Source organism: Brachionichthys hirsutus, unplaced genomic scaffold (genome assembly GCF_040956055.1).
Source record: "Brachionichthys hirsutus isolate HB-005 unplaced genomic scaffold, CSIRO-AGI_Bhir_v1 contig_916, whole genome shotgun sequence".
Taxonomy (NCBI): domain Eukaryota; kingdom Metazoa; phylum Chordata; class Actinopteri; order Lophiiformes; family Brachionichthyidae; genus Brachionichthys; species Brachionichthys hirsutus.
This window is the reverse complement of record NW_027180327.1, coordinates 155,514-180,395: the sequence shown is the minus strand read 5'-3', so window position 1 is coordinate 180,395 and position 24,882 is coordinate 155,514. Positions and strand designations below refer to the sequence as shown.

Here is a 24,882-nt window from a genome sequence, read left to right as displayed (position 1 = left end):
TATCAGTCACGTGACGCCAATTTATCGAGAGTTGCACAAAGGTCATAGAAGAAGCGACAGAATGAACGTTTCCGAAATGTGACTGCGTTACTTTATTGTCTTTAAATTAATGGTAAATATTATTTGGGTAAAGGAGTTAGAAGTTCGACTTCGGTGGAGTGAACATGTTTGACATAAAATAAATTACCAGCGTTACTTCCTGTTCGTTACAGAATTCAGCTCGACCCAGATCGACTCCAAATGTCAGTGATTTGTTTTTAACATGCGCCCCTTTGTCCACAAGGTTTCATAAACATATATTTAGAATGCCTCAACTTGTTTTACTGAATACAAATACTATAAATAATAATCAATTTTGAAAAAGTACCTCAAAACTGCACTGCTTCAGTATAGTAGTACTTGGGTAAATGTTCTTGGATTCAGTCTACATCTACAGACGCGTAAGGTCAATTTCTAACGTTTTGTGTCAAATATGCACAAATGCGTAAAAAGACAGATTTAATAAGAACTGAATACCAAATGAACTCTTAACATTCCACTAAACCAGACATTTTTACAGGAGATAATGACCGCCATCGTTATTCTGGAAAAAAAGGGTTTATTTATGAGTCACACCCAACACTGAAACTTCTTGAATGAAAGTCGCAGCTTATTTCACAACATCACTAAATGATACAGCTGGTTGCAGTTTTCTGGCTCCTCCAGTGGACCGTCACGCGGGCCGTCTCCCTGCTGGATCACATTTTCATGTGACGTCAGGCTGAGGGAAATGCCTGGAGAAGAAACACAAATAGAATTTCTCGGTAATGCTCGATTGAGTTTTACATTTTTTGGAAAGGTTTCCTACATTACACTGTGCAGGACAATTACAGTACACGCACACCAAAAATACAAAAAGTCAACCCTCCATACACTGTTTAGAGGTCAGGCACTACAATACTGAGAACAGTGTTTTGAGATATTCAGCACAGAAGTAGTACAGTATAAGATATGAAGTTCTCCAATGTGTACATTACATTTGTGTTATAAATAACGTGGGTGCCTCCTTGAACACAGATAGTTCTAACTTAATCTACTCGAGTCAAAACTCTAAAAAAGAAAATTGTTGCCTCATTCAGTTCTCCATAAAACCTTTTTGTTTAAAGCTATGTGACATTTCCTATTTTTACTCAAACAAAAACGGACAAATATTTAAGAAAATAAAAGCACACATCCACTCAGCTAAAATACTGATTGAATAAAGGCAATGGCCTGTCTGCAGTGGAAATCTTCAAAGAATCAGTGTGTTTGGATACATAACACAGTAAGGAAATGTGTATGTTCATTCACATTGCACATGTGTGCTGTTAAAGCTGTGCATTGATCCAGTGTCACACGTGAAGAGAGGGCTTTCAACACGAAGGATGTTGTTTGTGCTGCGTAGTCCGTAGCCGAAGTCCACTGGAACCTTTACTTGAGCAGCTCAGCCCAACGTTTGTCAAAATAGCTCCTCATGCTGTGGCCGGCTCGACCAATGTCGGAGTCATCTTCATTAAATGTTTCACAGTTTTCAAAAACCAGGTTGACGTCGAAGATGAATGTTTCCAAGCTGGAGTACCTGCAATTGTTAGGAAATATTTCAATTGTATTGATGCGTAATGTGTAAAATAACATGTAATAAATCTCCAGAAACACATTAGAAGCGGTGTCACAAACATACTGGTTATTGATGAGCTTCTCTCTGATGGTGGAGAAGTCCATGGGCTTCTTAATGACCTTCTTGTATCCAGGCACAGCTTTGTGGTTGACGGGCGTGAGGAAGGGCCAAGCGTCCCGGTGACGTTCCAGCTCAGTCAGCAGCACCCTGGGAGATCACGCATGAGCAGTAGATCAGAAACGGGCTCTCAAAATGTGCTTTTGGACGTCACTCTTTTGTCCTATGCTCATCATAGCACAACAATTGTCTTTTAAATACTTTACGAAAGTTCATGCGACACATTTCAAACAACAATATAATGAATGCTGTCGTGAGCTCTTATGGATGCAGTGAGCGTGTGTTCTTGCGTACCGGCACATCCCCACCCCATCTGTGCAATCGTATTTGGCCCTTTTTGTGTCTTTTGCACAGGAGTCTGAGCCGTCATAACCGGCCTGGGAGCTGGGTGGGCTGTCATCTCCTCTCCTCTTCTTGAACTCCTTGGTCTTCTTTGGCAGGACGTTTCTGCTGACAGCCTCTTTGATGAGCTCTCCTAATGCCGATGGCTTACCTTTACGCTTTACCTCACCGCCCTGCTTTCCTCCTCCAGCTGTTTGGATGTGTTGCCTCCTGCTCTGAGGCGATCGAGCCCTTCCCTTAATGAAAGAACATAGAAAACTGGTGAAAATAGACACATGCAAAAATAATCAATGAACAGACATGATACTTATGCCATCATTTGATTACAGTAATGGTAAAAATAAAATAGACAATGCCGAAAAGTATCTCAGCTCTGTGAATAGTCATTCTGGGCATACTGGCATACCTTAGCTGAACACGTGGGACACAACCAGCCCCCCTCTGGTACGATAGTGATCTTGGGATTCTGGCAGTACGTGTGGCTGCCTTTGTCACAGCCGTCGTAAAGTAAGAGCAGCTCTTCATTATCATCCTTTTGACAGAAGTGGCAGTGCTGGAAACACCAAGTACACACACAGTTTAACTTCATACTGGGACCCATCCCAGTGGACTCTGGTGACTGATGTGACTGGGACCCTGTGCACCCAGGCATATTAGAAGGCTGTAATGTGTTACTGGTCTGAGGTGTTTGATGCCTGGTAATGATTGTAAATAGATGCTGTTGGTGTCTAATTAATTCATTTTCTTACGATTTCTTTATTAAAAGACCCTTTAAGAAACGAAAGCCACGCAGATTCAATCATATTCAAAGAGACTAACATAATAAATTCAAACTAATTGTTTATTTTGTGGATTTAATGAAAGGCAAACAGAAAACAGTCTCAACGATTGATCTTTAAATAGGTGGAAATCTTTAATCCATTAATTTATGATCAATCTATAGAAACAATTCTGTGATTATAAGCGTGAAACCAGGAGTCACTCACCACTTTCACAGTAGATCGTTTCCAAGCGATCCACTTGTGTAGTTGCTGAATACAGAGTGAAAGCTGAGCTGAGCTGCGGACTTCACCAAGGGCTTTATGCCACAGCCTCATTCCCGGAGTCACCTCCTCCCCGCTGCTCGGATGTCACAGAAAATCATACTGTGTAATAGTCTGTAACATTATCACAGCGAATGATAACAAGCACTGAAACCTAACGAACAACTGATGAGAGAAATAGATTGGTTTCAGAAGCAGCAGCTGTAAGGTTAAGAATCTCTAGCCTGAACGTCCCACTGAGGAATGCAGGAGCAGCTACAGCGGCGTTATCTGGCTGACGTGGAATGTTGTAGTTAAGCGTTTCTTAAGGTACTTTTGCTCGATGTTCCTCTCCAGCGCCGCCAGCCTAACGACAGCGATGTCGAGGGGATTATTGGACTGCCGCACCACAGTGCCCTCCCGGCTGGTTTCCCTCTTCCCCTTCTTCTCTGGAGCAAAGGACGAGAGGAGCTTGTACTCATGATAGACCAGATCATCCCTCTCTGACTGAGGCTCAGGAGGCATCCAGCCCTGAGAGAGACATTGAAAAATGTAATCACAACACATTATTTGATGACATGGCAAAATGAGGACCAAGAAGCCCATCACTGCATAGAATGTTTTTGAATTAAGCAGTAAATGAAAGAATAAAATGCTCTTTCATCAGTACTTTGACCTGCAGGCTGGCAGAGATGACTTTCCTCTCCAGGTCCTCCACCTGCTGCAGCATCATGATGTCCACCTCCATGGCCTGCTCCTCAATGCACCAGCTCTCTACAGCCTCCTCACTCACCTCCCGTTTCTCCAGTCCTGCCATAACAATTACTGGAACACAGAAAAGTTACATTACAGAAAACCGCTGCCTACAGAAATCTATTTATTTTGTTTAAATTAATTTACTAAGCACCACATGACAAAAGATCGTTCAGAATCAGTCCAAGTCTGCTGAGTTAACGACAGCAGAGGGAATGTGGAGACCAACCATCTTTGCTACTGGCATAGAGCTGGGTCATGTCCTCCATCTGTTTCTGGATCTGTTTCTGCAGAACCTTCTCTCTGATGCCCCGGGAGTGGAGGGCCTTGACCAGACGATGCAGCTCCTCCATGTCTGACACTCTCCACCAGCCGGAAAGCATTTCTGCCAACATGCACACATTTAAAATCCTGTCACATAATTGTTTCATTTTAGCAATGTCGGGGAATCGTGACCGACAGCAATCACAATATGCATTCAGCCCCTGTCTGGGCAGTGTGTGTCTTTAAGCGTGCAGTGACAGTGAACCTTCCTTACCCTCTGGGATCGGCTGGGGGCTACGGTAATCCTGGGTCTTGGTCACCTCTGTGTCGAGGAATGTGGCACAAGCAGCCTCGTCACTCAGTGGCTCTGGGGTCCCGCTCTTGTTGACAGAGTTACTATTTGCTAGGAAGAAGGCTTTGTTCCCTTTATCCTCGACATACTCAGAGGCTAGATTCTGCAATGGGGGTTGAGACAGCCTGCTGGGACTTGCCGCTGCGCTGGGCACGTCACCAAGTGTCAGTCTGCTTTGAGAAATACCAGACTCTACTTGCTAAGAGAGAAAATACATAAACACACCATTTATTTTACCCCCCTGAATCAGGATCACTAATAACTGGAACAGTGGGCTCTGTTAAAAGATTTGACAGGTTTGATGTGCAACACATGTAATAAAGAACATTAATGGCAATGTTCTAAAAGAAGCGCCACACATCTAAAACGACCAACAGATGATAGGAACATTCTTGTCCACCTACCTGAACACCCGATGACTCCATCTCATTGATCCCAGCAGGATCACTGCAGCTGGCTGTAGCTGGAGGATTAGGGGAAGGGGAGGAGGGGGCTTTGGGATTACTGATCTGTATGGGAGACAAGGTGACTGAGGACTCGTCGCATGGGAAGCGTGGAAAAAGGCTGAACCACTGGTTGCTCTGCTCCATCAGCATGTTGGAGAGCTGGTCTTCGTGAAGGATAGATTGGGGGCTGCGGGTCATCCAGGGGCGTCCTCTAAGCAGAGATGGGACTGAAGAGTCTGTTTTATCGGCCGGCCCCCGCTGAGCAGTGCAGTATGAAGGATAAGATGAGGCAGGGGGGGCTGTAACAGAACGGCTCTTGTGAGGACTCGTGTCTGAATATTGAGCCATTCTGGCCACTTCAAGGAGTTTGCTGAGCTTAGAGAAGGAGCCCGGTTTTTGGAGGAACAGATTGCGGTCATCTTTGTCCTGCTGGGTCTCTTGAGTGGCTGAGTCACCCTCTGTGCTTTGTGCTGGGCTGCAGACCACAGGCTTCTTTGTTTCTTCCAGTTCACAGTTCTCTTCTTTTACTTTGATAATCTGAGCGGTTCTTTTTTTCTCTTTCACAGCCTCTTCGTAACCTGAGAAAGAACGAAAATGTGACATCGCCCCAAACAACAGTCAGAAAACATTTAATCTTCTATCCCATGCATGGTGACAAAAACAAATATCTCAGCAATCAGATTTGGATTTGCACCTTCACTGCTCTCCATGCCTTCCACAAAGATACCGCCACATTGTGGGAGGAGCCAGTAATGTCTCTTGTAGCGGTCTTGTCCCATCGACATTGAGCGCAGAGACTGAGATGAATGGAATAACTTCAGTCTGATCTGACTCTGTTGCTGAAGAGACAGGCAGAAGAGTTTTTAGATTGATGTATGAGCTGATTGTGAGTAACATGTTTCTCACAGGGTTTCATTCACCTTGTATGTCTTCTCTATGAGTTTCTCCAGCTCCTCCATGCTAGCCAGGCGTGCGCCGTCATCCTACATTAAAATCTCATTAGCATGCGACCAGTCGACATTTACTTACAATGATTTTGCTGCTGCTGCAATAAAAGCATCATGCCGTCACTGACCTCTTCTTCACATATCTCTGCTTTCCTCCCTCTCTTCCCGACCGATTCTTCTTCCTCCTCATCGTCATCATCTCCTTGGTCTTCGCTGTCCTCTTCCTCATCCTCCTCACTGTCCCCCTCTTTCCTCTTACATTTGTTTCTGGCAGTGGGGATGACAAAGACGTGGTCGTCTAACCCCACACTGCCTTCTCTCTTCCCGGTCTTCTTGGCGTGAAAGCTTCTCAGTCTTTGCAGACAAAAATGGACATTCACGTTGCTTAAACACACATGTGCAATTCAGACTGGTTGAGTAATGCAAATTGTTTAGGATTTTCTTCATTTCATTCACTAGTACAAAATAGGTTAATACAGGGTCTTCTAAGAACAGCTTACATGATGCAGATACTCACTTGCGAAGCTTTCCCTCGACAACCCATTTATCCTTCCTCAAGTTAGTCATGTGATCAATGTTTCTGTCGATCTCACTGCAAAGCATCACAAAAGGTGATAAAGGTAAACTGTTTCTTCCACCAAAGCATGATGGTGCTACAATAGATTTGTTTCAAAGTGTTCCTTAATATTGAAAAATGGAGTAGGTTGGTGCAATCTTGTGAGACCGTCGCTCACATTAGATAAGCTCATATTGTTCTATTCCTTTTGTTGTTGTACCATTAATAAACCATGAGTAAACCATGTTCACGTCCCAATCACAGGTGTAGATTAACTCGCTTCTGTCAGGCGCAACAGCAACACCAAATCATTTTCAACTATTATTTATTTATTGAACACACGTAAGTTGTAAATTAACCACAATCTTTATTCCAGGAGTAGTTTGGTATACTATTAATAGTTTAGGGAGCCTCACCTGATCACGGCTCTACTGCAACAGAGCTCATTAACCAGGAATGCCAACATGGAGGCCTTCTGTAGTGGGTTGTGTGCCTGAAAAGCCTTAGTCCTGAGACTGAGGGCCAGAGCAGCCTGCTCTGTCTGCTCACTGTGAGCATCCATGTAGATACGCAGGATCTCAGATGCATTATCTCGGTTGATCTCTACATTGGTCAGGTGGTCCCCTAAGGCGGTCTTATTCTGAGAGAATAAGAAAAATGCAATCAAATAAAAGTGTGTAACAACCAAACTCTTAAGTGTCTTGATAATGTTAATCACGTGTTAATCATGTTAAAGCAGAATTTTAAATGTGCTTTAAATGCTTATGTCTAGTATTAGATTTAAACATCGATACCCACACAACAGACTATTTAGCTGCATTGCATGACAGTCACAGGCTTGTATGCAGTTTTGTATGTGTGCTTACACATGTAAATTACAATACAGGAACTATATGCATTTAAACAACCAAACAAATCTTGACGTGCTTTAAAAACCTCTAACCTTATATCCTGCAGGTATACCGGGATCCGACACTGCTGCAGAGAGCATGCTTACAAGCAGGTCCTGTATTTTGCCCATACTCTCTCCAATGTTGAGCAACCCCTCCTGAAGGTCACTTCGGTTGAGAACATGTCCATTAGGGTTTAACCTCAGAACCGTCCCAAAGCAGTGTAGAAACTGCAGCAGCATCAGGCAGTCAGAGAACGTAGTAGCTGGTAAGACCAGACCAGGGATCTGGGACAACTCTGAAAGGGGCTGGCAAGAAATGCAAACGTTTTATTAAAATCATTTAAATATATCTATTTAAAAAAAAACATTATCTTTAAGAAAATAATCTTCATTTAGACAACTGCAAAATTAGCCAAATCCAGTTTACTACCTCGCCGAGACGGAGGTTATGTAATTGCCGGCGTTTGTTTGTTTGTCCGTCCGTCCGACAGCAAGATAACTAAAAAAGTTCAGGACGGATCTCGAATCTTGTTGAAATTTTCAGGAAATGTTGGGAATTCTGAATGAGCAGCTTGGCAGAGGTCTGCACTCTCTCAATGCTTTTCTAGTTAAAAATAAAACTGGAATCAAAAGTCAGCCTGGTCATAAATTGGTTTAAGATCAAATGATATTTCTGATCTGTGATTTCATTGTGACTGTCTATTATTTTATGGCATAAATGCCCACAAAAATCCGAGATCAGTTCGAACCATCATGTTAAGAGGCCAGAATATCTGATTTGGTTGTTGTTACGGCACAACAACCACCTAGTGGCAGTATTTCAACCTAATCCGGTTTAACAAGAGTTCTTGTTATCCGGTTTAACAAGAGTTCTTGTTAAACCGGATGGTGTGGTGGGGGGGTGCTGTAGACGGCACCCCCCCGCCACAGCCAGCACCCCCCTTCTTTTGTGAGAAGCCCAGTAGGGCTTATGATTTTATGATGTTGACCTAAAACATGTCACCATAGAAACCATACAAAATAAAATTCCCATAAAATTCAAAACAGCACCATGAACAGTTACAGAATCCATAGTTTGTGGGATACCCTCAAGATACAGGCTATAGCAGATGGGCAGGAAGATTGATGGACACAATGTCATTTTCATGTTCAGGAAATAAAAAATAAATGACCTTCTACATTTCTCAGTTACTTCATTAATGTTTTTTGCTTAATTTCCTATTTCTAATCCTTATGCATGGCATGTCCTTAGTGATTAACATGATTGATTTCTATGACCCCCCCCCCCATGACGACATACATGGACTTTCATTATCATGTGCCAACAGCTCCATAGTGTGTGAATACCTTGTGATATACTAAACACATGTCTTCATTTGGCTTCTTGAGCTCCTTCGCTTTTTCCAGTTCTAGTTTCCTGAGCTTCAATTTCCTCTCTTTGTCCAATCGCTTCACATTCTTCTTTTCTTTTTTCAGACGCTCTCTCTCCTACAATCAAGGAGAAGAGAATGCATCTTTGACAATGCTGCAGATGTTTGTAATAGTATGCAGCATTTTCATTTGAAAGGGAACACACTAATCAGAGCACACGGGCATGGATGACCAGAGACAAAGAGAGTGAGCAGACAAGGTGTTACCAACCTCTGCCTTCTTACGGGCTTCCACAGCCTTCATTAGCATCATGTGCTGCCTGCGTCTCTCCCTCTCCTGACAGCACAGACACAATAATTCTACTCACTAATTAGAGAAACTAGCTCATCTGTACAACACAGCATGAATCTTTTAACATGCACGGCGGAAGACGAAAGATGGATCACCATTTGTCATGATCATTGTGCAGCAATCTTGTACGCTGCACAATATTTAATGTGCAGAAACATGTAACAGCTGACAGACAAAACGTTAAACTGCAAGTAGTAATGCAAACACAAAGCATATCCTCAGAGTTAGAAGCTACGTTTAATAATCTGAGCATGTTGGCAAGAAGCAGACTGAATGGAGGCCTAATAAGCAGCAAACATGAAGCATCACAGGGACAAGCAAGGCACTGATTTTAATAAGTACTCTGGAAACTGTTGAGTCATCTGGGTCAATCTGATATATTTTTTGAGAATAATGAGGAAACGTATGCATATTCACAGCAGCAGATCACTGAAAGTAAAAGATAAAATGCGTAAACAATGTGTATTCACTTCTCTCAAGTGACAGAATGGATTAAAAATGGCTCATATGTTGCAGAGAAAAGCAATTCTGAGTACCTCAATTCAATCAAACCAGATCAAAAACGATGTGCTCTTAGGATATAATAGGGCTTTATGCATCCTGTTTTATTTTTGATTTTTTGGATGTGTTTTCTCCTACAGACAGATGTAGGCAGTGCACCTTTCTGGAAAGGTCAGGTGGAAGGTAATACGACTGTAGTAAATGCACTGCTATGATGGCAACCATTTGTCACAACACATTCACAATGTTGTTAAACATACAGAAAACATGCCCATACCATATCTAGCCTATGCCTCTCCAACTCCTGGTTGAAAGGGTTGGAAAAGCAAGAAATCACATGAGAAAATCAATGCAAAGAAAACAAACAATGGCCAGTTGAAATAAAAATACAACCAAGAATTCCAGAGCATAATTTGACCATGCACAAATAATGTTCATGAGCCCCGGCTCAAGGCCATCTCTAAGGCATTTAACTTCAGCAGAGAAATACTGCTTCTTTTTGTTTTTTTAATTTGATGAAGGGAAAAACGCTTACCCTGTGCTTCTGTATGATGGACTGCAGTCTCTGAATCTCCTTCGCCTGTGGAAAAAAAACCTTGTTATTTAATATCCTGCTAAAGTTCCGGGACCTCTAGATGATGATGTGAAAACTTACACAATAAACAGGTAATTTAAACTCTTTTTATCACAGACACGGGGGGAAGAAAACAAGCAGATTACATTTGAACGAGTGAGCAGTTAAGTGTCATCTCACTTTGTTTCGTTTCTCAGCCTCCAAAACTCTGGCATTAGCTGCTTGTTCTTTCTTCTGTCTTTTTGCCTGTATATTCAAAACAGGTACGATGGACATGTAACAGTAGGGATAGAGAACATTCATCAGAGGAAACATTTGAATGGATCATTTCAATTTCTGATTGATATAAATTTACAATATAATCCAACAAAAACAATAAGGTGCAGAAAGTGTCTTAAATGTTCTTATAAATCTGCATAGATTTGGTTTGTGTTGCAATGATATCATTAAATATGAAATAATCCACAGAAAGTTAAACAGACCTACTGGCTCACTCAAATCTTTTACAAAAATAAAATCTTTGGCAAATATGTAAACATTTCCTCATAAAAACTGAATGACAAACTGGTTATAGTTATCATCAAACACCAGCAGGCAGGGAAAATTAATAAAGCATCATTTCTATCAGTAATTATACCCCAAACAAAATCCTGTTATGAGGATACCACGCATCTTATGAAATTCACAAATACACTTTTACCAAAAAATAGTCAGTCCTCATGTGCTCACAAGATGTGACAAAAAGTGGGAACACATAATTCAATAATAGTTTAACTGTGTATTTTTTTAATGAACATTCTATCAGCAGCAGAAAGGAAGTGTCTCAGACTGTTTCTGCAATAACTTTCAGAACGAACCTCGAGAATTTGCTGTGCACGGAGTTCTTTCTCTATCCGAATCTGCTGAATGCGCTTGATCTTCTCCTAGTAAAAGGATGAGGGCAAGAAAATGAATTAACTGTTATGCATGATATTGAGTGACAAGGGGAGGTAAAGTACAGTGGCTATACGGAGATGAGGAAGGTGCACCAAGTTGAAGAAAAGGAACTTCTTTTAGATCCTCAAACGCAATTCTACTGTGCTTAAAACCTTCGACTTACAGGGCATGAATATGAGCAGAGCAGCAGCAGACTGTTAGGAAGTTTTACTGAGTAAATTAAAACAATGGACATAAAGTAAAGTCCTTACTTGCTGTTTCAGAATTCTCATCTGCTCTTTCTTTTTACGCCTCTCCTCTGCAGCCATTATTGCTGGAACACACAAACCAATTAGGCTTGAACGCAACATTATTATTATTATGCAGGGCTGCACATCGACATTGCAATGTGCTCGTTCAGAAAAGTCACAACGCAGGAGATGCAAAGTCAGGAAAGTTAACTTTTTTTTCTGTTTGTTCAAAAAGAAAACTCGCAAGGTTCTCATTTTCCATGATTGATCTACAAGTATAGATTTATTATTTTTATTTAACCCAAATTTTAATCCTTTCAATCAATGCAAGTTAAGCATACATTTTATCAAAGTCACTAAAAGTAGTTTCCATGTATTTTAGATAACACAAATGTGGTAGCGGTACATTTACAAAGTTTATTAGGAGAAGCATTATGTTTCACAAACAAACCCAAAAGCAGAAGTGTGCCTGAGGGCAGAAATAAATGTGGAATAATAAGGGGGGGGGGGGTTGTGAAATTGTGAAAGTTTTAACACAACTTGCATGCTTTTTTTTTTTTATGTGGCAATATACACTGTGCATCATACAGTCCTACAGTTTAGTCTTTGCAAGATCTCTGACTGGAGGGCAGCTGCTCACCGTGTTGCTTTCTTGCTTCCTTGGCTGCTTGCACCACGGCCTGCCTTTGTAGTTTCTTCAACATTTTGATCCGAGCAGCCTGTCGAGCTATTTCTGTAAAAAAAATAAATGCTAATGAAATCAGATTATAAAATACTAAATCCTCAACCTAAAACCATTTAAACAACTTCCACAGAAAATGTTTTTGCAATGTGCATCATTTTAATGTGGAAATAATGGCAAATGTCTTACTGAGAACTAAAAGCTGCCATTTGGCAAAACACTTTATTAAAAAAACATCTTATATTTCAGACAGAAGATTATTCTGTTGATATTGTGTCTTTTGAAAGCTGAGGTGGAAATATCGTGATGTACCTTTTAACTCCAGTTGGCCAATTATCCTTACAAAACAAATATAAACACACTGACTAAACCATCACATGAAAATAACGAACTTCTCGTGCACAGTGCCTGGAAATATTTTTAAGATGCAAACTGACCTTGAGCCTCCAGTTTGCGTAGCATTTTAGCATGGCTGACATCTTGGATGATATTTTCACCAATATTGAGGGGAGGAGAATTCCACTGCTTGGTTCTAGCACCATTAACTATTGGCTGTTGCTCAAACTTTGTGCAACGGCTGCCCCTCCCATCCATTGCTATAATATTATGGGCAATTTCATTTTCTGCCAACAAGCACCACTGCAAACCCTGGAATATAAGGAGGACAAAATAAAGCATTAACTGGCATCTTTCAGTGACGACACTGATTCTGAACTGGACATAATATATACACAACAACGATGGGTTATGAAGAATATTGCGGAATTTTGTAAACAAAACAAAAGAAACTGAATCAAGTACAAACATTTACATCTGGTTCTTTCCTTGCTTCATAGAAGACACCAACTTTAACTTTTGTACTGAAACTGAAGTTGCCACAGGAAATTTCGGTTATCCCATTGCGGAGAAGGTACTGCAGATAAAAGAAAAACATGTTAACATGTGACTTAAATCAGACCTGTAATCATTTTCTCACCGCAGGGTGATTACATAACACTTTCCTGATGCTGGTAGCGTGTGCAGTTGTCGACAGCTGCATGTTGTAGATTTACCTTCATCACTTCAGGATATTGACGCAGCTTCTTCCCACATGGGGCAAAGTAAGCTACCTCTCCTTGCAGACGTCCTGCCACAGTCCTGATCCTGGTCTCTCTCTTCCAGCTGAGGAACAGAGAAATATCAAGAATATGGCTTAAAGGTCATATTAGTTAGTGCTCCATTCATCCACGTGTGTTTTACAAACAGAAGGTTTTATTATTATTCTTGTGTAAATATGGGGTCAGAGACAAAGCATCCCAACAAGACGACCTAGTACAATGTTTGTAAATCTGCATATTAAGTCCTCTGACCCTTTCAGTAGTCATAGTGCTAAATGGCCATGTGCCAGCTGGGACAACCCCTCAGTCCCCAGGGGTTCTGCTGGAGAGGCATTGCTTACATGTGGGTTACTCTCCAGACAGAGCAGCGGGCTGAAATATGATCTTGTGGCTTCTGCTTCCTGTGAACCTACTTATCAAAAACATGCCCAGAAGATGAAAGGCGCTCTGATCCAAGGATGTAGGATTTGTGGGAAGGGAGCTGCTAATGTTGCATGTCTGTGTTGGGGAAGGATAATATTAACCACATAATGTTGAGCTCAATTAATTTCCTGCACACGATGACCTACTGCTCAAGACTGGAGTTTTTAATATCCCTGAACGAGAGAAAACATGGTTGTTTTTTGTGGCCTGCTCACACTTAGCTCCTGATGAATGTGCAACCGACTTCAAATCAGTAACTCTTGCAACACTGAATTCTTGCCTGATTTCATATTCACATCTACATGTGGATGTGCCCAGGGCCTAATGGTAGTACAGTTTGAGAGAATGGGCTGTTTATTATTTTTTACGCATGAAGTGAACACGGAAAGCCGTCTAAGAACCAATTTATTGCATGTTGGTTATCTTGAAGACATAATACGTGCTGAAGGTGATCATGCGTCTTAGAGCGCTTTACAAACTAGAGACGACTGCAGATAACATTTAAGGAATGGTTGTTGTTCAGCTTTCATTGAGTTGACATGTGGTTATAGCACCAATTCCAATGACACACTAATGCAGGGGTATAAAAGCAGGGACATATACAACATGGTTAGATCATTGTTTCTCTTGATATAAACTGAGTGCAAGATTTCTTACCCAAATTCAAGAGGCAGCTGAAGAACTCTTTCATCCATCACCCTCCTCCTCTTACCTGAAACAGGAGAGACTAGTTGGCACTGACTGTATAATATATATATATAAGCTAAACTAAAAAGGATGGGAGGTGTTATTGTAAATATCAAAACCCCAAAGGGAGACCTTTCCTGTTTCATATATTGAATATCAAACTTTACTTCAGGTGATTTGACTTTAGACTTCATAAGACCAAGCCAATATCAATAGAATTAGAATTAGTCATGTTATACAGCCACGGCATGAATTTTCTGTTTCTTCAAGCAGGACTAAAAGGAACAAGAAATAACACTTTCCATTCCAATTGATCATAATTAATATATTGATTTGATCTGTTCCATGACCCATTCAATAGCTGACATGTGTAATATAAGATTGGGTTATTAAAGCAGTAAATTTGATGCCGACAATGTAATCTGGCAGTTTCTTCCAGATAACACATTTTAACTTAAAACTACTGAAAACAGTACAGCCATGTTTTCATACTGCAAAACACTGAGAACACTCTGAACAAGCAAAGGGGAAGCAGAATAAAGAAGTCTAGACCACAAATATACCAAACTGAGTGGGGGGAAAACTAACAAACTGTCATTGATTTGGATCCTGTTTTGTTCCCCGAGTCACATTCTACTGAAATCTGATGGGTGTGTTTGATCTTTGAGCAAACTGATCTGATACCTGGCAGTGTAGTAAATGTGAAAGGAGGCGAGAGGGTGCTGTGGTCACTTAGTGCCCCCGAGCTGGTAACTGTGCTGGCAGGGAGGCAACTGGATAAACTTGGCGGCTTGATGAGGTGTTGGTTCGACCCCTGCTTGGATGAGATGTTGGAGGGGAACTTGTGAATAGACAAAGGTTCTTTAACAAGTGTCAGTGGAGTCCTCTCTGTGGGGTTATCCTCTTCGGTTTCCCTTTGCTCCTTGATATCATCCTCTGAACTATCAGAGTCGCTCTCCAGATTGCTTTCTGACTCTGCAGGGGATTTCAGTGTGACACAGGAAAACAGAGAATGAGTACACTGATATCCCAACTAGCATTCTTCTCACAAACACACCATAGAGGACAGCACACTTCTCGTTTATACAAGGCTCACCAGCTTTTATTGGGAATGACATTATCAATGGAATTATTTCTTTATTGGATTCTTTAAAAATGTGCTTCATCTGACCTGACAGGCTGCTTCCAGAATCTTCATTCTCCATATCATCTTCCTCATCTCCTAAGGAGTCTGAGTCCTTGCTGTTGTGGATGTCAGACTCACTGGTTTTGACCAAGTCTAGAGGTTTACAGGACGAGTTGTTTTTAGAGAGGCTATTTCTTGGATGCAGTGTCTTTGGACACTGCACCTTACTTTGTGTGTGAGAAAAAGTTGAGGCTAAATATTTTGGTGTAGAAGTAGAGCTGGTCAACATCTCCTTGATTCTAGTGCTCAAGTTGATAGGCAGGGAGTAGGGTGGGCTAGCAGCTGCCAGGAAGGGCTTGTTACTGAGGGCGCTGCTCTGTCTGCAGGGTTTAGTGATGAGCGCCAAGGGAGAGTCCTGCACCGCTCTAGAGATCACTCCATCCAGGTGATGTTGGTGGCTCAGGAAGAGATTGGTGCTGCTGCTGTGGAAGACAGAGCAGAGCTGATCAATGCATTGCCACGTGCTCATCTGGTGACAGCTTACAAGGATAATGATTTTTCTCTTATTCCTCTTGTTCTTTACCAGTTCTTGCTCCTCGGTCGTAGATGAGCACGTTGATTCACAGAGTCTATGGGATGGATTGGCTTCATATATAAAAATGAAAAAGAAAGAGAAACAAACAAAGGACAATTATGCAAACTGTCACTTACAGGATGTGGGCTGTGAACAAAGGAATTCAATTGTATTAAGAGACTGGAACAATGAAGCGTATGCTCAAGTCTGTCAGGCAAAAAATATTTTCAAATTATTTGGCTTGGTGCCATCATGCAACTTTAGCTGTCAGCTTGAATTTGTTGCTATTGTCAGGGTCATATCAAAAGTACATTTTTAATGCACCACCATCATATGAATTAAAGTCCTCTTGTTATAGACTGGTACATTTTCCTTCCTTTTCAAAATAGTGACAATAATAGTCTTTTAAAAGAAGCCAGTTTCTCTCTCTTGATAGCAAACATCCCAAAGCATAACAGAGCTAATTGCTTGTCAATTTTATGAAGTGTTCCCAATAGTTCTAATGCATTGTCAGTTCTACTCATGTAGTAGTCAGACTCTCATGCAGTAAAATCAAAGCTGTGCCAATAGTACATAAGTATTCATTTTCTGTTGTCCATTGGGAACCCACAGATTCTGATTTATCTCTTGACATGCATGATGACGGACAATGAAGAGCTCCCTTAAGAAAAGCACAAGAATATGTTCATACATGATTAGGCATTTGTTTTTGCTTTTTTTTTTACCTTAGGAATTCAATGCACCATCATTAAAATCAAATAGAATTCACCTGTTTCAATTTAAAACTGTTGAAGTGTAGCAATCTGTCATCCAAAAGTCTTCCACTGCTCGCCTTCACATTATCAACAAACTCCGTGCACTTCGGAGAGGCCGTCATGAATTTGAGTTTATGCTGAGGCTTTTGTGAGGCCATCAGCGTTGGTGGTTTGGGTAAAGAGCAGAGGGAGAAAGGTGTGGATGAGGAACCCAGAGAACGAGCAAGAGGTCTGGGAAAGGACGAGACATCGCTATGCTGCAAGCTGGAGAAGGAGATGGACTCCCTGTAGGACTGCACTAGAGGACTGCTGCTGGCAGCCAACCCTGTGGCCTGAATGACACTGATGTGTTGCTGGTCCTCAGTTTCTGCAGTCCTGGAGCTTTGGAGGAACAGTGTTGTTGACTGTGGGGGGGCAGCGGGATAAGAAGTGGACTGGAGGTGGTACAAGGACGTCAAAGGAACAATGTCACTGTGTCTGTCTTGGGTTGCATTTCCATCAGAAGGTCTCTTCTTTTTACTTCCAAAAGTATTTTGTGTCAGCCGCTGAGTAGGAGGATGAGGGAAGAAGACAGCATGTCATGTCAGCTCCTACTGAGAGAGTCTCACAGTGGCAGCTCTGTCAGCTAGCACACACATGCACTTTACCACCCACCACCATGCCTGCTTTAACAATCAAATAAATAAATCAAAAACAGAACGCACTTTTACTCAAGGATACTTTTACTTTTTGGCTATTTCAGCCCATCTTAGCAAATATGCCTCTAGCGAGATGTAAAAATAGAAAATATTGACCATTAAATACTAAACTGCACATCAGTTTGAGTTTGAAAAAATTACCTTGCCTCTTCCCTCTCGGATCTCTACATCACAACAGGAGTCTTCACTGCCATCCTCATCTTCATCATTGTCCTCCTCCTCCATATCATCAGGATCACTGCTCATCTCCTCAGCATCACTGGAGCTATCTGAAAATGAGTGACTGCCCCCCATGCTCGAGGACTTCAGTGCTTTTTTCTTTGGTTTCTAAATCATAAAATAAAACATTTTTAAACCAAGCACGAACAGGACAAAATGTGCCAAGAACAATACTTGAACATTAGCATGAACCTTTTCTGTTTTTTTCTGAATGGCCTTTAGGTGTGGTTGGTCCACGTTCTGACTACAAACATTGTCCCCTTCAGTTTTCTCCTCATCTCCATTTATTGGAAATGAACCAGTGTTCACAGCAGAGTTCCCAGTGGGAGAAGAAGCACTGCTCCCATTCACTGTTCCTGTTGCACCTATGGAAACTGGCATAGTGTAGTTCTTTAGACATCAAGACCAAGCAATGGGCAGACAAAGACAGTAGGATAACAATAACATTGCAGTATACAGAAATATGATCATATTATTTTTTGTGACCTCTTTAGACATGTATGACGGAGTGGCCCGCTGTTTACCTACCTGAGGTATGAGACTTCAAATGAGGATGATCGCAACCCTGTAAGTTTGACACAAATGCAGGGTTCAGGCCCATAAGAGGGACGAAGGCTACGGCTCCTCTGGTACGTGCTTCAGACGGCCGCCACCAGTCTGGAATGGGGTGAGCGAGATACTGTCCAATTAAACACAATAGCCACTCACCATCTTGATGCAGAGAATGAAATATGGCATGTTGTTGGAGCCTGTTTTATCCAAACCTTTAACAGCAATGGTCTCAGTTCAAAATGCAGTTTTAAAATGCATTCCATGAACCGTCACATCATCAGTTTTTATTGCTGCATTGAAACTTAAAAGGACATTTTTTCAAGCGGAGCTCTAAAGATCCACATCATCTGCCGGAAAGCTGGAACAGTTCCTCTACAGCAGGTTTCTTCTAAAACAGCATTTGCTTTCTAAAGCACCTGTTGACATTTCTTAACATCACATCATTTAGATGTGATGAGTTAACAATCATATATCATTGTGAATTAGATTATTTATATGAGGAAAATTATGTAGAAATCTACATTTTAAGTGGGAATCTGCCAAAGAATTAGAAAATCATCCTCAGTGAGAATTCCCATTTTACCTGTTAGAACATAGAACAACAAAATAAGGTGATCCATACAATATTGGTTCATTCACAGAACTAGAAAAGCTCATTCCCCCCAGGACTTTATGTGGAAAAATAAATAAATCCGAGATGAAATAGTTGGAAAAACAAAAAGAAAAATATTTATTGTTGATTAAGTCTATATTAATGCAAAAAAATATCTGATGTAGAGAAATATTTTACAAAAGATATCGCTGAGGGACAAAAAAATAAGAATTAAGAAAATAAACCAGTCATATTTTTAAAACGTCCTGGATCCCCATGGTGATCTGGATCATCATCATGAAAAGTAAAGATCCATCCAGCAGTTTTTCCGTAATCCTGCTATCAAACAGACAGATCTACGTCGTCATAAGTATAACCTCCTTGGCGGAGATAAAGCATTTTATTATAATACAGGAAAGTCCACCCCCACACACCCACATGAAGCAAATATTCCTCCTCTCCTTCACGGATGATATAAGATAAAATAAATGACAAACCTGGAAACGTACCGAATCGGGAATGAGCAGCCAAAGCAGACAAGCCCAGACTTCCTCTGCCTCCAACCTCAGGAAAGCCTAAATTTGATGCATAGAGACCAAAGGCTGGTCGCCTGACTGAAGGGGAACCATTGGAGCTGCCAGACTGAAGCTCATCCGCTGAGGAGTGAAGCACATTACCTGAACACAAGACACAAATATAATCTATTGATCAATTAATTTACTGATTACACTTACTATCAAAGGAAACAAATGACTTAGTCATGAAAGATTTACCAGATCGAAAACCTTATTTTTGGCAGATTCAAGATACTTTATCATTATGCGAACATAATAAAATCGTGTGAAGGCCCACGGCTTAAGGCACACATCAGAACATAACCAAATCAAAACTAAATTCTCTCTCTTAAAGAAACAATATATATATATACACACAAAGAGAGTGTGAATCACAGGCAATAGTGCAAAATAGCAACAGCAGCACAGCAAGACAGGCGTAAAGCGTCCCAGATCGCTACAAGGGAACGACTGCTTTCACAGCTCTGGAGAAGAAGCTGTTCCTGAGCCTCGTGGTGCTGCTTCTTATTGTCCTGAACCACTTCCCTGATGGGAGCGGGACAAACAGTTTGTGGCCCGGGTGGGTGGGGTCTGTGGCGATGCGTCTGGCCCGCCTCTGGACTCTGGAGGTGTAAACAGAGTCCAAATCAGGCAGACGGTGACCCACAATCCCCTGAGCTGTCCTCACAACCCGGAATAGGCCCTTCCTGTCCTGCGCTGTGCAGCTGCCGTACCACACGGTCGCACTGAGACACAGGATGCTCTCCATTGTGGCCCGGTAAATGTTTGCAAGCAGCACAGAGGAGAGTCCAGCCCGCTTCAGCTTCCTGAGGAAGAAGAGCCGTTGCTGGGCCTTCTTCACCAGGTGTCTGGTGTTGAGTGTCCAGGAGAGGTCAGAGGAGAGAGGAGATGTGGATGCCCAGGAATTTAATGTTCTCCACATGCTCCACTGCTTCCCCTCGTATGCACAGAGGGGCGTGTTCAGTCTTCCTGGACCTCCTGTAGTCCACTATGACCTCCTTGGTCTTGCTGGTGTTCAGAACAAGGCTGTTACTCGAGCACCACAGCATCAGGTTCTGGACCTCCTCTCTGTAGTGGGTCTCATCGTTGTTGGAGATGTGACCCACCACAGTGGTGCCGTCCGCAAACTTCACAACCATGTTTGTGGAGTGGATGGCAGAGCAGTCGTGGGTGAAGAGGGTGAAGAGAGCAGGGCTGAGAACACAGCCCTGGGGGGTCCCAGTGTTCAAGATCAGAGAGGAGGATGTGGTGTCTCCTATCCTCAACACCTGGGGCCGGTTACTGAGGAAGTCTCTGACCCAGGAGCAGAGCGGTGGAGACAGTCCCAGGCTGTGGAGCTTCAGAGCCAGCCTGTCCGGTGGGACGGTGTTAAAAGCTGAACTGAAGTCCACAAACAGCATCCTAACGTAGGTGTTAGGCTGCTCCAGGTGAGTCAGGGCCAGATACCAGAGTTGACTGACACTAGCGATGCAGTGTAGGCACATCTGGAGCCGCTAATTTAAGATAACTTTGGCTAAGATTTGTTACTCAATATACTAAATAAATAATAAGAGTTAGAGACAAGACAGGAAATGTCTTGTCTGTAACTGTTTATACATTGCATCACCTAATTGCAATCTTTAAAAAATGTCAGCATAAAAATAAGTGAAAGCTTGGGTGTGTAAAAACAAATGTGGAGCCAAATGCCTAAAACTGGACTGATTACCGTACTTCTTTCGGAGTCTGGATTTAGGCTTGGCTTTACACTTTACCTATCCCAAACATCTTTACCCTCGCCGAAGAGGAGGCAAGGGTATTGCAATTGGGTGCGTTTGTTTGTCGTTTGTTTGTCTGTCCGAGCGCATAACTCAAAAACTAGTAAACCAATCGACTTGAAATTTTTACACAAGCAAGGTTCGGTCCGTGGCTCGGTCCTCCCCAAGAATGGCGTTGATCTGGATCTGGATCCAGATTCTAGAATTATTTTTACATCTGGAATTGTGCCTGTGCTGTAAACTGCCACTTTAAGAGGGAGGGACACGAATGGCATGATGGGAAAAAGAGTCCAGAAGGAGTCTTGTAGTACGTTCCGGAGCAGCAAGCTCGAGCAGGTTTGGCCCCTCTGATCCGGAAGCCCTGTTTACTGTCCCACAAGACCGAATAGTCTATTGGAGGCGAGGGTCTGCAATCTCTGATTGTCGTTTTCTAGTTTAAATATATAATCCTTTTCTTATATTGAAACAGGGAATCACTGTCATACCGCTTTAAATTCACAGGATGTGCTGCATATTTTCTTTTTCTTTGATAAACGAAGCAAGCAGAAAGCTGCTCCGGTGTGATTCTAGTCAAAGGGGGGTTACTGTCACTTACTGTGTGACATCGTTCTTCTACTTCCTACAGGGCAAAAGAGCTCCTATAGTCACAACAGTAAAGTGACTACAGAGGTGCCAAAGTGCTTTCAGCATTTAGTGTTAAGTCCAAAATTAAACATGTAGGAAATGCTGTGCACGTCTGGTGTGGGGGTCTAAAAATGAATAATTCATGGAAATGTCTCTAATGGGCGTTTTATTGTGATAGCATGACAAAGAAAAGAATTACTTTTTTGGGGCATCTTATCGTGAAGAGAAAAAAAATCATCACAAACCTCGATATGTAAATTCGCATATTACTTTGTGGTCTGGGGTAATCTGACATCACCGCTGCATAATGGCTCTGACCATAATTAGTATTCAGAGAAAACAAGAGGATGCCAGCAGCTGCATACACACTGTGAAACTGACAGACGCGTCAAATCGCACTGGATAAACTGGAGCTAAGGGTTGTCAGAAGACCTCCACAAGGGCGTAAATGATGCCATTCACTGAATCAACAGCTTTACCATTCCTACTAAATGTGTCTGAAATGTGTTAAGACTGAAGGAAAGTGTCTTCAGCCTCCTTTTTAGACTTTTGTTTTTTAGCTTTTTCCACAAAATTTGCTTCCAGCAAATGAGCCTTTTTGTTACCCTCGCCGAAGAGGAGGCGAGGGTATTGCAATTGGGTGCGTTTGTCTGTTTGTCTGTCTGTTTGTTTGCTTGTTTGTCTGTCCGAGCGCATAACTCAAAAACTAGTAACCCAATCGACTTGAAATTTTTACACAAGCAAGGTTCTGTCCGTGGCTCGGTCCACCCCGAGAATGGCGTTGATATGGATCTGGATCCAGATTCTTGAACATTGCGAGATAGGGCACTTTTTTTTACATTTTTCTTAATTTCTTCAAAACGCATGGCGGTATGGATCTGAAAAAAATCACACATAAGTACTCCTTAAAGGTCTATGACCATGACTAATTGTCTTAATGTTTCTGTTCTTTTTAGATAGAACAGTGTTGGTGATGTCGGATAGAAGTACAATGAACATTGATGAAAGCACATTCCGGCTTGGCGCCGTGAATTTCATTCGCCAGCAGCTCGTGCAGCTGGCCGAAGACTGTGGGAAGACCTACCACAGCGGTCAGGCCAGCCTGCAGTTCTGCACCGAGCTGAAGGACAAACTGAAAAAGGTTCTCCATTGGGTATGCACTGTTCAGTTCTTTCAGTCAAAAATGTCTTCTGATTGCAAAGGGAATCTTGACTTCTGTCTTTTCACCTCACACACAGTAATATATTCTAGCTTATCGCAATATCCGCAATATCCCATCCCAGACATCTTCAGAAGTTGAGAAAAGAAGGCAGGAAAAGCAGAAAACACGGGTTCTTGCTTGACGTCCAGACATCCAGACAGCCAGCACTTCCGTGTTCACAATTACAAGCCCGTCTCGAACGAGCGGATCAGCTGATGAGTGATGAGTGCGCTGAATCACTCACGGGTCTCCTATGGGCTGCAGGCCGTATTACATGCGGCCTTATTCTGCAGTATTTTAATGCCGCTGAGCACAAGAACACGTGACGCACTAATTGTATTATTTAAAAAAAAAAAAAAAAACATAAAATATACAATATAATATCACTGATGTTATATTATATATTATATGATTTTTATATTATTTTTAATAATACAAATACATGATATTTATATGATTTTATATGATGACAGGTGAGGCTGTGCCTCACCTGCCTCCACTGACTGCACGTCACTGGTGATGACTATAATCCCTACCCATTTATCAAGGTAAAAAAGGATTGTAACATCCAGTCCCATTCCGGTATGCAGTCAGACAAGTTTGGCTCAGGGATGAGGATGCCCCTGCCGTGCAGAGTCCAGTGCACTTTGGGTAATAACACCATATCCTGTGTTTGTAAAACTGATTACTATATCAAATGACAAGACTAAAATAAAATTATATAAAATACCTCTTCTTGTACAGAATAATAGTATGAGTCCAGATCGTCAACGATCATTTACCATCTTTTCCAGCTGCTTTTTTTTATATATCACCTCACCTCCATATCATCTTTATTTCTACAGTTCTTAGAGACGTATTTCTCTACGCCAACATCGATTCCTATCACTTCCTTATTCTCTGTTAGCCTTGCAGAACATTTCCTGATCATCCGCTGCTTTATTCTGTTTTTAAAAAGTAAACGACAATCAGAGATTGCAGACCCTCGCCTCCAAAAGACTATTCGATCTTGTGAGACAGTAAACAGGGCTTCCGGATCAGAGGGGCCAAACCTGCTCGAGCTTGCTGCTCCGGAACGTACTACAAGACTCCTTCTGGACTTTTCCCATCATGCCATTCGTGTCCCTCACAATGATGCATTCATTTACATTCATTAATAGCATGTGAATGTAGTGCCTTCGAAAGTGACTATTAATGCAGCAGCAGTGAACACGTAAAGACAAATATAAAAATAAATTTCACAAAACCATCCAAAATGTTGGCAGAATGATTGAATGAAAATTATATTAACTTGTAACGGAATAACACATCAAAATAATTAACTTTAAATCAAATGCGGCCTTCTGGCTTGATTGTGTGCGCATTTAAGAAGTATGTACCATAGGAGAGGAGAGAGGAGCTGCTTGCAGGGATCGGGGCCGGGCTGCTGCACTTTGTGGTTGTCAGCTGGAGAGGAGCAGGGGAGGAGCTTATTGAGGAGGAGACAATCTGAAGCGTGGAGGAGGCTGATGACAGGGGGGCCAACCGCTCTCCAAACTCCATATCTGTCAAACACAATGTCACACACTGTACTGAGACGTTCTCCCTCACACACAGCCGGATGGCTTCCAATACGAGCTAAATTTCTGACATCTTATGAAGTTAACAATTTAAAAATCCACAATAAAACTTAATTGCAAACTTGCAGAACTGCATTATATTAAAAGTAATACTGTGCAATAATTGTATTTTGAAGCTCTTCCTTTTTTTTAAAACATGTAAATAGTTCCCTTATAAAGCATCACATTATCAAAGTGGCGATTTTGTTCTTATTTCAATATTAAATACTGAGTGACAATCAATGACATGTTACAGTAAGAAATGGGTGACATTCAGTAAACTGTAAAAAGCTTGATGGCTCGATCATATCAAAGTCGGCCAGACTTAATTTAGAGACTGCTCTCCTATAGGCTGTTACTGGGGGATAAGGCTTAATTGGAAACGCAGCCTCCAGCTTCACATTTTAACTATCCTTCCACAATCTCAATTTATCA

General features: G+C 41.7%; 1 protein-coding gene across 1 annotated transcript; it reads right to left on the bottom strand.

Annotated features, from left to right (window-relative positions):
• Positions 1-601: 601 nt before the first annotated feature.
• On the bottom strand, positions 602-24,391 carry LOC137912834 (bromodomain adjacent to zinc finger domain protein 2B-like). The gene is made up of 37 exons (XM_068756965.1): positions 24,229-24,391; positions 19,193-19,372; positions 18,080-18,208; positions 17,744-17,916; positions 17,474-17,659; positions 16,649-17,179; positions 15,889-15,950; positions 15,351-15,787; positions 14,864-15,154; positions 14,150-14,204; positions 13,025-13,133; positions 12,784-12,885; positions 12,410-12,620; positions 11,931-12,023; positions 11,312-11,373; positions 10,982-11,047; positions 10,305-10,370; positions 10,086-10,130; positions 9,828-9,854; positions 8,969-9,034; positions 8,675-8,815; positions 7,379-7,633; positions 6,852-7,075; positions 6,397-6,471; positions 6,008-6,233; positions 5,853-5,915; positions 5,627-5,771; positions 4,891-5,510; positions 4,409-4,685; positions 4,100-4,255; positions 3,788-3,942; positions 3,452-3,648; positions 3,082-3,214; positions 2,502-2,648; positions 2,048-2,331; positions 1,700-1,843; positions 602-1,597 (listed from the first exon to the last, which is right to left on the bottom strand). The coding sequence occupies exons 1-37, from the start codon at positions 24,389-24,391 to the stop codon at positions 1,450-1,452; spliced, it is 6,444 nt and encodes a 2,147-aa protein (XP_068613066.1). The 3' UTR covers positions 602-1,449.
• Positions 24,392-24,882: the final 491 nt, after the last annotated feature.